Raw genomic sequence first — 15,268 nt, forward strand, 5'->3', positions numbered from 1 at the left:
GGGAGTGTTCTTGTGTATTACTTGCACATTAGGATCTGATGTAGCCGAGTGCTTCACCAATAACGAATTAAAGAACCAGTCGCTTGTCCTCGTTCATTCGGGTGTGTTTGGGACAGGCAGTGTCAGGGCTTGGGCCTGGCGTAGGTCAGCAACAAAAAGCAATAAATCACCCGATGAAGTTAAATCTTTATTCAAAGAAACAAACCACAGCTCAGGCCCAGTGGTTTCAGCAACTGAAGGTCCCCAACCTCCCACCCCTCTAGGGCTCCTCCTCTCCTGGGTTTTCCCCACGCAGTCTCAAACTGCATCTGCGCACAACTAATCTCCGTTCCGCTCCTTTCATAATTCTCTGCACATTCTCATAGGCCAGGAGGGAGGGTAGCTGGTCGCAGCAGGAGACGGAGAATCCCTGGATTCTTCAGCAGCATCTTGGCCGCCTTCCTCTCCAGCCTCTGCTTCAGCCTCAGAGTCTGGATTGCAGTCTGCCACCACCTCTTCTTGCTCACTAAACTCTGTTGCCCTTCCAGCTTCCGATGCTTCCTCTCCCCAGTCTTCTCCCTCTGACCACTCATTGTCAACCCAACACCAATCCCCAGGCTCTGAGCCTTCTTCCCCTGATGGTTCTCTAGCGGGTTTCCTGACTGATGCCTCCTACCACTTTTCTGCATCCGACCAGTCCACAACAGGCAGGAGAGGCCACGCTCCATACCTGCTGCCATGGCTGAAAATGAGAAGCTAGTTTTAGAGCATGGGTAGGCAAACTAAGGCCTGGGGGCCAGATCCGGCCCAATTGCCTTCTAAATCCTGCCCACGGACAGTCCGGGAACCAGTGTGTGTTTACATGAGTAGAATGCGTCCTTTTATTTAAAATGCATCGCTGGGTTATTTGTGGAGCCTGCCTGGTGTTTTTACATGAGTAGAATGTGTGCTTTTGTTTGAAATGCATCTCTGGGTTATTTGTGGGGCATAGGAATTCATTTTTATTTTTATTTTCAAAATATAGTCCAGCCCCCCACAAGATCTGAGGGACAGTGGACCGGCCCCCTGCTGAAAAATTTTGCTGACCCCTGATTTAGTGTGCGTGTCTGTGTATAGTTGTTATATATTCTGTGTTTCCATCCTGCACCCCACAAAACTGCCCCATGCCCCAGTCCCATTCATTGGAGCGGTCAAGTGAGTGCATATGGACCCAAGTGATTCCAGCACCCATTCCATCCATCTTTGTGTGGCATCTCCAGCCAGTGCCTACAGACTCTGCTTCATGTCCAATCAGTGCATATCCTACAACTTTTCATACTACAAACATCCCAGTGTGTGTGTGTGTTGCCCTGTGTTTGCTGTGCTTTATTGCTGTTTAAATAGCAAACAACAACAACACAACAACAACTGCCCTTCGCCACAGCAGGTCCCAGGGTGGGTTACGAAAAACTTAAAATTGAGAATTAAAAACAGTTAAAACAGATTGCAGTCACAAGAATAGGATGAAGCCTGAAAGCACACATCTCATGAGTCAAAAAGGTAAAGGTAAATGGACCCCTGACCATTAGGTCCAGTCGTGACCGACTCTGGGGTTGCGGCGCTCATCTCACTTTATTGGCCGATGGAGCCGGCGTACAGCTTCCAGGTCATGTGGCCAGCATGACTAAGCCGCTTCTAGCGAACCAGAGCAGCACACGGAAACGCCATTTACCTTCCCACTGGAGTGGTACCTATTTATCTACTTGCACTTGGGTGTGCTTTAGAACTGCTAGGTTGGCAGGAACAGGGACTGAGCAACGGGAGCTGACCCCATCACGGGGATTCGAACCACCAACCTTCTGATCAGCAAGTCCTAGGCTCTGTGGTTTAACCCACAGTCAAAGACCAGGGTAAAAACGTGCATCTGTAGTCCCTCCAGACAGCAATAATATAATATTTTTGAGGAAGGATCCCTGCACTGCTAATGAGGCAGACTAAAACCACCACTATTGCACTTTCTTTGTGTCAATAACATGTTGCATAATGCACTTGCCTGAAAACGCTGACCTGGAGGGGCCCTTACACTCTGAGAAGCGGAATAACACCAAGGTTGCAGGTTCGATCCCCATATGGAATGGCTGCATATTACTGCATTTCAGGGGCTGGACTAGATGACCCTTAGGGGTCAACTCTGCAACTCTGATTCTGATTACTGAAACCAGTTTATTGCCAAGTGTTGGCTTGAGCAGAGAAATGGGCCAGGTTTAGATAGATGCATTTTCCAAGGATGTTTTCATTTGCCAGCTGTTCAAACCGTTTTAAACTGGCCCCATCGCTTTATGGTTCCTCTGTTTTTGATGTCACGCAGGTGCTTTAGAAAAGACATTCCATCCAAGACAAGATGTGGGAAAGAGGAGGCCTCTCTTAAGAAGGGGCTTTGCTACCTGAATATAAGCACTTACAAATAATATATTGGGTTGTAGTCCACTAAGTCCTACTCAGAGAAGATACATTGAAATGAATGAAACCGCCAGTCATGTCCATTAACTTCAATGCATCTACTCTGAGTAGGACTAGCATTGTTTTAAATCCTCTGCTCAATTAATTCAGACACCCTCACCTAATCTGACGGTTGCATTCAAAGTGGCTTGCAGCCCAAATATCCATGCCTGACCCTTTCTTACCACGTGTGCCTGAGTTAGAGAAGCCAACATCAGAAGAGTGTATCCACTTTTCACCACTCTGTACCTGAAGGGCAAGGGACGTGGGTGGCACTGTGGTCTAAACCACTGAGCCTAGGACTTGCCGATCAGAAGGTCGGCGGTTCGAATCCCCACGAGAGGGTGAGCTCCCGTTGCTCGGTCCCTGCTCCTGCCAACCTAGCAGTTCGAAAGCACGTCAAAGTGCAAGTAGATAAATAGGTACTGCTCCGGCGGGAAGGTAAACGGCGTTTCCATGCACTGCTCTGGTTCACCAAAAGCGGCTTAGTCATGCTGGTCACATGACCCAGAAAAAACTCTCTGCGGACAAATGTCAGCTCCCTTGGCCAGTAAAGCGAGATGAGCGCCACAACCCCAGAGTCATATGCAACTGGACCTAACGGCCGGGGGCCCTTTTATCTTTATCTTACCTGAAGGGCAAACACTTCTTTCCCTGGTACATCTCTACATGAACAACAGCAGCTGTTAAAAATGTTCCCATGGCAGTGCTTGGGAAGTTCATGCTACAATTGCTAGGATGCTGTAACTTGGTCCCTTTCCCCCCTGGGAAAATGACTGGCAGATGTGATGGAGCAAATTAAAATTCCCCTTTTCTGACCACATAAAATCCTCTAAAATAGAGCTCCTGTATGCTCTGTCCAGGATGTGGGTTTCCTTCCTTTAGGACAAGTATGAGTGACCTGTGACCCTCCAGATGTTGGAGGGCTACAACTCACAGCAGCCCCAGCCAGCATGGGCAATGGTCAGAGATGGTGGCAGCTTCCATGAAGGTTTTGAAGCAGAGGTTGGGTGGCCATCAGTCACAGATTCTTTACCTGTGATTCCTGTGTTGCAAGGATTTGGATTAAATGACTCTTAGCGTCCCTTCCAACTCTACAATTCCATGATTCTGAAATTCTATGCAGTGCAGCAATATCTGGAAAGCCACGGTTCCCCACCCATGCATTAGAGCTCTGCCAAAGGCAGAGGGCTCGTCTGCACTTCCGTTCTTGTTTGAAAAAGAAGGGAAAGGGACCATCGCTCAGTGGTGAAGCACATGATGTTGCAAAAGCAATCAAATCTGGAAGCTTGGGAGCAGATTTCTGTTTCTTAAAGCGGTGGGAGACCTTAGGCCCAGGGACCACATGTGGCCCTCAAGCCTTCTCTACCTGGCCCTTGGAATCCTTTATTCTCCTGCTTTGTACCCCCAGTTTTCCATTGTCTGGAATGTGCATCAATTTCTGGTGCATGAACCCACTGAACCTTGCCTCCAATGCTGCCAGGTGCCCATGCACAAGGCTTGGAGGATTCCTGGAGCTGGCATACCAGCTTAGCCCTGGCCACCCAAGCAGAGAGAAACCTGGCGGGCCAATGCAGCCCTTGGCAGGCAAATCCCACCCCCTCCGATGATGGCCAGGCAGACATTCAGCGAGAGGGCTGGGGATGCGGTGGGCAGAGCAGGATGGGGGATCCCTGCATGGGGGCACCTGGTCAGAGCCCCTAAAATTATTCACCCAGGGCTGTGGTCCCCCTGCCCCCACAACACTATGCCCCTGACCCAGGCTACGTCTGGAGAGAGCAAACTCAACACATCTGCTGAATGTTGCCCTTCTCCAGAGCTCTGCCTTGCCAAGAGAGTAGACCCAACCAGCCTTCCCAGGGAGGAAAATTGCAACCCTTCCTCAACACCCATCACTCAGGGCACAGATATCCACAATCAGCTGATAATAGCACACATACTCCGATCTCTCTTGGCGTCAGGCAACTGAAGGAATGGTCCTTGAATGAGATAGAATTTTCTTGTTCGCTCTTGTTCATTCTGTGGCTGAGCAGACTTCCCATGAAGTGAAATGAAACACATTCCATCTTCACTCCAGTGTGGCTCCAGGCAATGGGTTTGTCAAATTTTACAATTCTCCCGTATCTAGGCTCTCCTTACAAACCCAACTGTGAAGTTCGTGGCAGTTACACTCGCTCCAATTTTTTTCTCTAGATGAAGGAATAATGGAAGCACAATCTTCCTCTGAGTCTCCATAGTTCTCCCAGCTGTTGGGATTGCCAGCAGACCAGTACCTGGGGGTGCAGAAGGGCTTGTATTATAAAATCGGAAAAAAGAGGCTGCGCCTAACAAAGCTAGGGTCGCTATATGTCCAGATTTTCCTGGACACGTCCTCTTTTTCATGGTTAATTTTTTTGTCCAGGTGGATTTTTAAAATTTTGCAAATCCATGCTTTTGGATTTCATCCCCCCCCCCAAAAAAAAAAAAAGTTCAGCCAAAGCATTGCAACTGGCAACCCAACTGAGCGCTAGGCGAACTGACCAATCACATTGTAGGTAGCTCAGATCTGGAACAGGACAGGTGGGTACCGGCCCCCAACATAAATCCTGTCTATGCCCATGCTGTGGCAGGCAAGTGTACATTTCTTGTACACCTGATCTTTGTGTTGTGTCCACTCGCTGTGGAGGAGCCATGTAGACTTTGAAGGAGACAGTAAAATGGTGGTCCTAGGGAGGAAATGCTCAGGTCTCCCATCCACAACCCTCCCCAGCAAGGAACACTCTCTTTTGTGTCAATGAGGTCCTACAAATTCTAAAGGTAACTTCTCTCTTGCTGGGGCCTGAGCATTTAGGACCGGCACCCCAAATGAAGGGGACCCTAAGTTCTGCTACAGAGTTTGCAAGAAATGGTGCAGTTGTCTCAGACATGCAGAAACATCACCTCCTGGGGTATGGTTTTTGCAGACTCACTGTGTTATTAATCTGGAGCCATCTGTCCACTCCCAGTTGCCTTCCTCACTTTCATCTGTAAGGCCAATCCAGGCAGGAGTGGTGAGTTGAGAAGTGATGTAGGTCTGCAGAAAGAGGGAAGTGGAATTCAGCATCATGGCAATAAAGAGATACGAGCATTCCTGGGCTTCCATATGTCCTTTGCTCCATGATGTCTTTCATAATCCTTGACAAGTAAACCCACATTATGTGCTAAGCAATTAAATGGGCTCCATGACCTTCATGGACAATTCACACCACTTGCACATCCATCACCAAATCTCAGAATTGCCAAAAAATTAGGGAGAATGTAGGGTAGGCAAACTAAGGCCTAGGGGACGGATCCGGTCCAATCACCTTCTGCCAATCCTGCCAACAGACGGTCCAGGAATCAGCCTGTTTTTACATGAGTGGAATGTGTCCTTTTATTTAAAATGCATCTCTAGGATATTGATGGGGCCTGCCTGGTGTTTTTACATGAGTAGAATGCGTGCTTTTATTTAAAATGCATCTCAGGGTTATTTGTGGGGCATAGGAATTTGTTCATTTTTTTTTTTTTCAAAATAGAGTCCGGCCCCCCACAAGGTCTGAGGGACAGTGGACCGTGGTGCCCCCTGCTGAAAAGGTCTGCTGACCCCTGTTCTAGGGTGCCCAAGCAATGAAGCCCCACCATCACCTGCTGAGATTCCCCATCACTTCATGTGCACAGTGGCGTAGCGTGGGGGGTGCAGGGGGGGCCGGCTGCCCCGGGCGCAACATCTGGGGGGCGCTCTCGCACTCGAGTGCTAAAATCCACGGGTTAGGGGGCGCAAATTACTTGCCTTGCTCCGGGTGCTGACAACCCACGCTACGCCACTGCATGTGCAAATGGGATTGTGCTCAAAGTCACATTCTTTTGTGGTGACACATTTCAGGACAGGATCTCTGGCAGACCAGGGTTTGTGGTGTGTGGAGAGGAAGAAGGTACAGCAGTATTTGCAAGAGGTCCTGAAGTATTTGCATGTGACAGTTAAAAGACAGTCAGAAAAATACAGGCATTGGAGAAGATGCTAATAAACCCCAAACAGCAAGAGAGAAAGAAGAACAATATATATATATATATATTGTTCAGTATACATGAGATATAACAGTATCCCTGAAGACGCATCACCACCCCCATCATTCAGTCTGGGCACTGAGGTCCTCCTCTGAGAATCTTCTGGCGGTTCCCTCCCTGTGAGAAGTGAAGCTACAGGGAACCAGGCAGAGGGCCTTCTTGGTAGTGGTGCCTGCCCTGTGGAATGCCCTCCCATCAGATGTCAAGGAAATAAACAACTATCTGACTTATAGAAGACATCTGAAAGCAGCCCTGTTAAGGGAAGTTTTTAATGTTTGGTATTTCATTGTTTTTAATATTCTGTTGGGAGCTGCCCAGAGTGGCAGGGGAATAAATAATAATAATAATAATAATAATAATAATAATTATATAACCTGTTCTTCATCAGTCAGGATGGAGGCCAAATGGGCATCTCTGGACATGCAGAAGTTCTCGGCATCATACCAGGTCTTTTTCCCTTTTGAAACGTAGTAGAGATTCTTCCCAAAAAGCTTCCAGCCACCAGAAGACTTTGCACCTTTCTTAAAGAGGTTTTCTAGGAGGAATTAATGCAAAGACTTTAACATACCCGGCACTGTGTTGCACGTAGACTAAGGACAGTTCTGGGATTTGGGGAAGAGTCACCCTCTCAGCCTGGCTTACCTCAAAACATTTTGCTTGGGGAATGGACTCAGTCGGTTGACCCAACACATGCTTTGAACTTTTAGGAGGAAGGAAATGACCCCCAATGTTTCCATTGGAAAGGTTCAGGTGGGAAGATTTTGAGCAAACTTGAGGGGCACTTATAATCATTGTCTATGAGGCTGGTGATGGTCATAACCCAGGATATGGATTCAGAATCCTCAGCAATAGCAGACTCTATCCCAGAAAGAGTTTAAAGACTGGTGGAAACACATTCCCTAGAGCTCTTGTGTTGGGGAATTGCTGAAGAACCCTCTCCTGCGGCAGCAGTGATAAGAACACGGGCCCCATGGTTCCTTCATCACCTTGTAGTAATGAAATAAAGAGAATCATACCATATAAGGTTTTGACCTACTGAGAATGCTTGGACTGTGGTCAGACTATGCTCAGTAACTGGAATGAAATACTATACAGTCATACCTCGGTTTACAGAAGCTTCAGGTTGCATTTTTTCGGGTTACAAACCTGCCGAAACCCAGAAGTACCGGAACAGGTTATTTCCGGGTTTCAGTGGTCATGCATGCGCAGAAGCACTAAATTTTGCTTTGCACATGCGCAGAATCACCGAATCACAACCCATGCGTGCGCAAACGTGGTGCTGCAGGTTGCAAATGCTGCAAGTTGCAAATGTGCATCCCGCATGGATCACGTTCGCAACCCAAGCATCCACTGTACTGCAATAAAAGTCTAGCAGACCATGGGGAAGCTCCTTTGTTTAAAATGGTAGTCAGCACACATGCTCACACTGTTTGTAATTTGGACTGCTCATAGGGAGACAGCTGTGGGGAGGGAAACTATTGGATAGGAAATTTAAACTTAATGGAATGTGTGGAATTTGTACCAAATGTATAAAACTGTTTGGAACGCTTTGTCCGGGGCCAGTTAATTTGGGGAAACATCCCTGCTGGTCCTTTTCTGCACAGAAATAAAATACAAATACGACTCCTTCGCCACCCACTGACTCATGTGATTTTTGGTATATCAACAAGACAGGGCAAGCTTTGATTGCAACAACCTGACCCATTTCAGATTACTGAACACCACGGCCTGCTCACTGGAAGCTTCTAGAATCCCATGTCTATCATCACGCTGTTTTCAGTGAAGGCACACTCCCAATTTCAGCTGCTTGGCACTGACCAGGAGCCTTGCCTTTCAAGGAACAACCGGGAGCTCACTTTAAGTTTCTGGTGTTGTGTGTGACATCAGCTGTGAGGCAGGTGGAAGTTGTTTGTGGAAAATGACCTCATTGGGACCCATATCAACCCTTATCAATGAAGACCTTTTTTATTTCAGCAGGCATCTTACTGATTTTAAAGCTAATTTTAACTATTTTTACCTCTATCGTATCAATATTATAACCTTTTTGTAGCCTGCTTAGAGACTACAGTGGATGCTTTAGTTGAGATTCCTCGAGATCCCTTCCAACTCTACAGTTCTATGATTCTAAGCAGTATATATATATATTGTTGAAATAAACAGACCTGTGGGTCAGAGGTTCCCTGCTACTGGTTTAGAGAATTTATGTCAAACAAAAACCTTGAATATTATAGAATCATAGAATCATAGAGTTGGAAGAGACCACAAGGGCCATCGAGTCCAAGCCCCTGCCAAGCAGGAAACACCATCAGAGCACTCCTGACATATGGTTGTCAAGCCTCTGCTTAAAGACCTCCAAAGAAGGAGACTCCACCACACTCCTTGGCAGCAAATTCCACTGTCGAACAGCTCTTACGGTCAGGAAGTTCTTCCTAATGTTTAGGTGGAATCTTCTTTCTTGTAGTTTGGATCCATTGCTCCGTGTCCGCTTCTCTGGAGCAGCAGAAAACAACCTTTCTCCCTCCTCTATGTGACATCCTTTTATATATTTGAACATGGCTATCATATCACCCCTTAACCTCCTCTTCTCCAGGCTAAACATGCCCAGCTCCCTTAGCCGTTCCTCATAAGGCATCGTTTCCAGGCCTTTGACCATTTTGGTTGCCCTCCTCTGGACACATTCCAGTTTGTCAGTGTCCTTCTTGATCTGTGGTGCCCAGAACTGGACACAGTACTCCAGGTGAGGTCTGACCAGAGCAGAATACAGTGGCACTATTACTTCCCTTGATCTAGATGCTATACTCCTATTGATGCAGCCCATCTATATTAAATATATAGAGTCTATATTAAATAGACTCTAAGAGTTACCCTGGCTGCTTGAGCTATATGATCTTTGGTGGCTGCATGTGAGACTACCTGTAACCTTTGAACCACCTTGAAGGACAGCTCATAGCTGTCAACTTACAGATTTGAAAATAAGGGACCAGCAGCCTTGAAAATAAGGGATCAGCAGCCAAAATAAGGGATTTTCCGGGCACAGGTACGTTCAACTTCTGAGCCCCTCTGAGCCAAAGGCAGAAAGCCCAGCCAGCAGCCAAATGAAGCCTCAAGTGGTGGTTCCCACAGCGCAGCAACCCAGCAAAGGGGATGCAGCAAGGAAAACCACCGTCACTTCTCCGCTGGGAAGCACTGAGCAAAGGCGAGTCCCCAGGCAACGCAGCTGATTTGATCAGCACAAGGCATGCAAGCTCCACCCCCCAGTCATTCTTAGACTCCTTATTGGGTGAGCAATGCAGCCAAGCAACACAGTTGGAGCCTCCCTCCTACCTGGCCAGCAGGGAGGGAGGGAGAGGAGCTGCTTCCTTTGAAACCCGGGGTATTTAAGGGACATCATCAATAAGGGACACGGCCCTGGGATAAGGGAGTTCCCCGCCAAATAAGGGACGGTTGACAGCTATGGGACAGCCCCACATTGAAAAAGTCTGTCCTGGAGGTTACTAGAGGGTGAACCATCCCCATCCTGGAACAACCAGACTCCATAACCACTGAAGACATCTGAGCTTCTGGTAACAAGCTGGATTCTAATAGTATCCCGAGACTACAGACCTAATCCTTCCCAGGGGTGGAGGGGCATACATTCAGAACAGGCTGCCTACTCTATTCCAAGACTGAGGAACTATCATTCCATAGCACATTCATCTTGCCAAAATTCAGCCTCCATTTACTGGTCGCTATCCATCTAGCCCATCACTGTCTTCAAACACTAATCAAGTGCATGCACTTCTCCACCTGAATCAGATGACAAGGATAAATAGAGCTGGGTATCATCCGCACACTGGTAACACCATGATCCTAATCCCCTAAAGACCTCGCCCAACAGCCTCAAGATGTTAAGCACTGTTGTTTTCTGCTAGCTAACACGTGAGTGTTTTACCTTAGATCAGGTGACAAAGGTATTTGGCTGAAAATCTCCATTTTGAAAGGGAGTTGCCTTTAGTCTTCATTTCCAGATCTCTGAGGAAGTAGGGATGTTTAAATGTCTCTGCAGGAAAACAACTCCAGGCAAAATGGAGGCCGCAAGGAGAGAGACCTTTTTAAAAATAGTTCTGTTTGGAATTATATTTTATTTCTAAGATGCTTGGTCTGTGCTGCACAGCTCAAGATATTGTATTGAATTATGTGGGTGTATCTTTGATGCTTTTGATCTGTTTTGAAGAAAGTTATTCAAGTAAAGTTTTTGAATAATATCTAATGGGTCTGGGCAAAAAAGAGTCAGTTTTTATGCACCCAGTCACTTCAAACTGCACACTGTTAATATCTGCAATATAACCCACAGTATCACATTTCAGCTCATCTAAGTTTGCTCGCCTTTATATTCCCAAAATGTGCCACGGCACCATATTGAGGGTTGAAGGCACTTACGGTACTTTACTTTCCGCTCATTGTAGAGGTTTTCGGCATCTGCTATGTGCTGTGGCAGGTTCGTGACTTCTTCAGCTACCTTCATGGCTGAAAGCATCCCCAAACGTAGATGAGGGTTTCTTTTCTCCCACCCAACACTTCCATTTATTTAAATAACTGTCTCCCACCTTCCTATCTCACCCAAGGAAACAAACAATTCAAGTGTAAAAACTCCCCCAAAGCTAAAACAGTTGATACCTTAAAGAACATTAGCAAAAACCCAAAATAGCCTCCAAAATCAAAATAAGGATCGCCAGAGTGGATGGGTCAACCTAGCCAGATGGGCGAGGTACAAATAATAAAATTGGTGGTGGTTTTTAAGGTGAACAAATAAGTTCTTCAGCAGTTCTGAAGTCATAGACCAATCAGAATCATATGTCAGAGGATGATACTTTAGATATTCACCTTACTCCTTATTAAATTCATTAGACAAAGACTAGAAAATATGATAGTGTGATTCCTACCCCCAAATATGAACAGAGTTTGCACTGATTTCACCTTGCTGTCTAAATATTACAGATACAATTTCTCTACCTAGACTATATCTGCACCTGCCCTATTTCTATCCACAACATACAGAAAGCTGAAGGAAAAGATGGTTATCCTAAAGAAGATAGTTCACTGCATCCACCAATAATAAGCGCTAAGGACTACAATCCTGAAGCAGAGCCAAAGCACAAGAAGGAAGGAGCCGGTATACAGATGTAGAGCTCATCCACACATCCATGTGAGTCGTGCCTAGAAAACACTGCTCTGAGTGTTTTTCCCCCTTGGGTCCAAGAAATTTTGCCTTTGGCCCACCGCTTTCCCCCAAGAAACCCTCTCTAGTGCTAAATCGGAACAAACTGTGTAATTGGTGCAATCTGGAGAACCAGATTGATGTTTGCTCTGATTCAGTGGCAAACAGCCAGTTTCCCTTGGGGGGCAATGGCAAGGCAAGTGGAATTGTGGGTGAGCCCTCATTCAAAAGATCAGTATGAAGTAAGCAGCACATAAGTGACACACAAAACACTACCAAGCCATTCCACATTCTAAATCTTAAATTAACAATCCAAAAATTGAGAGAACAAGGTACAAGATCTACTACAGAAGCCACAAATAGAAAACTCATTCAAATTGTGACCAAAAGGAAGATTCAGTCTTTAAAGTTTCTTTAGCCATGCTCCTGTAGATATCAACAAAGGTACGTTTGATCAAACAAAGCATCAGCGATGTTACGCACGAGAGTTACACAGGGTGCTGGCCAAAACAAAAAAAAATCCTTCCAGTAGCACCTTAAAGACCAACTAAGTCAGTTCTTGGTATGAGCTTTCGTGTGCATGCACACTTCTTCAGATACGAAGGGTATCTGGCGTTTGTCATCTGTATCGCCCATGAAGAGTCTTGGGCTTCTTCAGTAAATTCTCTCTCACGGTTTTGATATATTTATAAACATCCAAGTCCATACGTTACATTCCTTCTTGGCTTAAGCTGCAAAATTTAGTTTCTTTCTTCAGGAAATTCTCCCTCAAGATTTTGGTGTGTTTACATACATTCAACTTCATATGCTAAGTTCTTTCTTGACTTAAGCATTTATTCATTTGCTAAGCCAATGTATGTAAATGTACGTCTATAAATATATCAAAACCGTGAGAGAAAATTTACTGACGAAGACCAAGACTCTTCATGGGCGAAACAGGTGACAAACGCCAGAATTTAAAGACTGAATTTTCCTTTTGGACGCAATTTGAATGAGTTTTCTGTTCGTGGCTTCTGTAGTAGATCTTGTACCTTGTTCTCTCAATTTCAGGATTATTAATCAAAACAAAAAAAATAATCCTTCCAGTAGCACCTTAAAGACCAACTAAGTCAGTTCTTGGTATGAGCTTTCATGTGCATGCACACTTCTTCAGATACGGTATCTGATATGGTATCTGAAGTAACATCGCTGATGCTTCGTTTGATCAAACGTACCTTTGTTGATATCTACAGGAGCGTGGCTAAAGGAATCTGATATGGTATCTGAAGAAGTGTGCATGCACACGAAAGCTCATACCAAGAACTGACTTAGTTGGTCTTTAAGGTGCTACTGGAAGGAATTTTTTTTGTTTTGACTATGGCAGACCAACACGGCTACCTATCTGTAACTAGGATTATTAATATCAGATTTAGAACGTAGAATGGTTTGGTGGTGTTTTGTGTGCTGCTTATGTGCTGCTTACTTCATACTGGTATTAATACGAGAATTGGCAGCATAGGTTCACTTCTTCAGTACTCATTCAAAATATGGCTTCCATATTTCCTATTGAGTTTGTACTGTATGTCTTGTGGCAAAGTTCCCACACAGCCAGGTCAAGATGTTCAATGTTCTTTCTAGGTTCTCTCTTGTTCTCTACCTTCTGTTGGGGCTTTGGGGGGGGGGCAGGGGGTGTTCTAAAACAACCAGAAACAAATGATTATTGTCCTTCCACTTACGATTTTCAGTCATGAGTTCGTTATTTCTTAGCCCAGTTGCCATTGCGGTCCTCAGTTTGTCCATTGGCTGATCAAGTGGGCTCTCCTTTTCTTTATTCATCTTATAAACTAAAGTCATTGAAACAAATACAGGTAATTTTAATGTGAAGCTGTTAAAAGCTTACACCTAAATAACCTTTCCCCATCTCCCTGCATGCACACATCCCCATAAACGTGTGAAGATACCTTCTTCAGAGTTAGCTTCACTATGCCCAGGACTGCCTAAGTGAGGTTACAGGGAACCAGGCAGAGGACCTTCTCGGTGGTGGCGCCCGCCCTGTGGAACGCCCTACCGTCGAGGAAATAAACAACTACCTGACTTTTAGAAGACATCTGAACGCAGCCCTGTTTAGGGAAGTTTTAAATGTTTGATGTTTATTGTGTTTTTAATATTCTGCTGGGAGCTGCCCAGAGTGGCTGGGGAAACCCAGTCAGATGGGTGGGATATAAATAATACATTATTATTATTATTATTATTAGTATTATTATTATTATTATTACATAGGGAGAAAGGTCTCAAACAGGGATCTTTACCCAATATCCTTTTAAACAGACCTTTTCAATTAAATAAATAAATAGACAGAATTTATATATGACGTGATTGTAAAAAAACACTTTGCAAGAAATGTCAAGACTATCAATGAAAACAGTTCAAAACAAGTACATTTTTTAAAAAAAAATAAATAAAATCAGCCGTAAGCCAAAAAGAAATCAAGACACATCAGCATCTACGTTTGCCTAAACAAAAAATGTTGTAAGTGGGCAGCAAAAAGAGTACAGCAAAGGAGCTTGCCTGATAGCAATGGGCAGGGAATTCCAAAGTGCAGGTCCTGCCACACTAAAATAATGATTTCTTACAAGTGTGGAAAGAGTATTGTTTAGCATAAGATTACCAGATTTTTTTTTCAATGAATCTGGGGACTTTTTAAATAAATAAATACAAACATGCATGTTACATGTTCGGGATGTTGAAGCTGCAGCAATGGCGGTGGCAGAGAGAAGGGAGGCTTCACACTGCCTTTCAGAGCAGCCCCATCCCAACTCCTACTTGCATGCAAGCAGGAGCGGGCAGGGATCTCTCAGGCAGCGCGATGCCTCCCTTCCCATCAGAGCAGTCCCAATCCCATTCCTACTTGCGTGCAAGCAGGAGGGGGTGGGGATCCCTCAGCTGGGAAGGGAGGCTTCCCGTTGCCTGACTGAGAGATCCCTGCCCCTCCTGTTTGCACAAAAGCTCTGATAGGCAGTGTGAAGCCTCCCTTCACAGCTGAGAGATCCCCACCCCGCTCCTGCTTGCACGCAAGTAGGAGTTGGGAAGCTGCTCTGATAGGCAGCATGAAGCCTCCCTTTGCAGCTTAGTTGCTGGGGTCAGGGAAGGTGGAGGCAGCCCAGAAGCTGCATCTCAGAGCCCCTGCACCACCATCATATGGGGACTTCTGAGCAGCTCCTGAAGCCAGCCAGAGCCAACTGCTCCGGGCTGCTGAGACTGCTGCTGCTGTGTTTCCCGGGGACATTAGATGAAATCTGGGGACATTCCGGGGATGGAATTTGTCCAGGGACTTAATTCACAAATCTGGGGACTGTCCACAGGAAATGGAAACGCCTCATAACCCTAGTTTAGCACCTGTGAAGTGTGAGTTCTGCCATTCAAAGCAGCAGAGTTGGCATATATTGGGTAAGATGATGATGATGATGATAATAATAATAATAAAATAATAATAATAATAATAATAATAATAATAATAATAATAATAATAATAATAATATTTATACCCTACCCTCCCTGGCCAGATACAGGCTC

General features: G+C 45.5%; 1 protein-coding gene and 1 long non-coding RNA gene across 3 annotated transcripts in view; both read right to left on the reverse strand.

Moving 5' to 3' along the window:
- Nucleotides 1–2,167: 2,167 nt before the first annotated feature.
- Nucleotides 2,168–3,658, reverse strand: LOC310852980. The gene is made up of 2 exons (XR_014568504.1): nucleotides 3,089–3,658; nucleotides 2,168–2,706 (listed from the first exon to the last, which is right to left on the reverse strand). It is a non-coding gene; the product is annotated as an uncharacterized lncRNA (long non-coding RNA).
- A 784-nt stretch (nucleotides 3,659–4,442) lies between these two features.
- LOC310853021 (CD209 antigen-like protein C) overlaps nucleotides 4,443–15,268 on the reverse strand; it is a 94,683-nt gene continuing 83,857 nt past the window's right edge. For both annotated transcript variants that reach the window (XM_083757169.1, XM_083757168.1), the window contains exons 3-7: nucleotides 13,432–13,539; nucleotides 10,939–11,025; nucleotides 6,894–7,054; nucleotides 5,406–5,509; nucleotides 4,443–4,730 (exon numbers count right to left, since the gene is read on the reverse strand). In XM_083757169.1, coding sequence (XP_083613295.1) covers nucleotides 4,565–4,730; nucleotides 5,406–5,509; nucleotides 6,894–7,054; nucleotides 10,939–11,025; nucleotides 13,432–13,539 — 626 coding nt within the window. In that variant the 3' untranslated portion in view covers nucleotides 4,443–4,564. The remainder of the gene's footprint in view (nucleotides 4,731–5,405; nucleotides 5,510–6,893; nucleotides 7,055–10,938; nucleotides 11,026–13,431; nucleotides 13,540–15,268) is intronic.

This window comes from Podarcis gaigeae (assembly GCF_964106915.1).
Source record: "Podarcis gaigeae genome assembly, chromosome: 9".
NCBI classification, from domain to species: Eukaryota; Metazoa; Chordata; class Lepidosauria; order Squamata; family Lacertidae; genus Podarcis; species Podarcis gaigeae.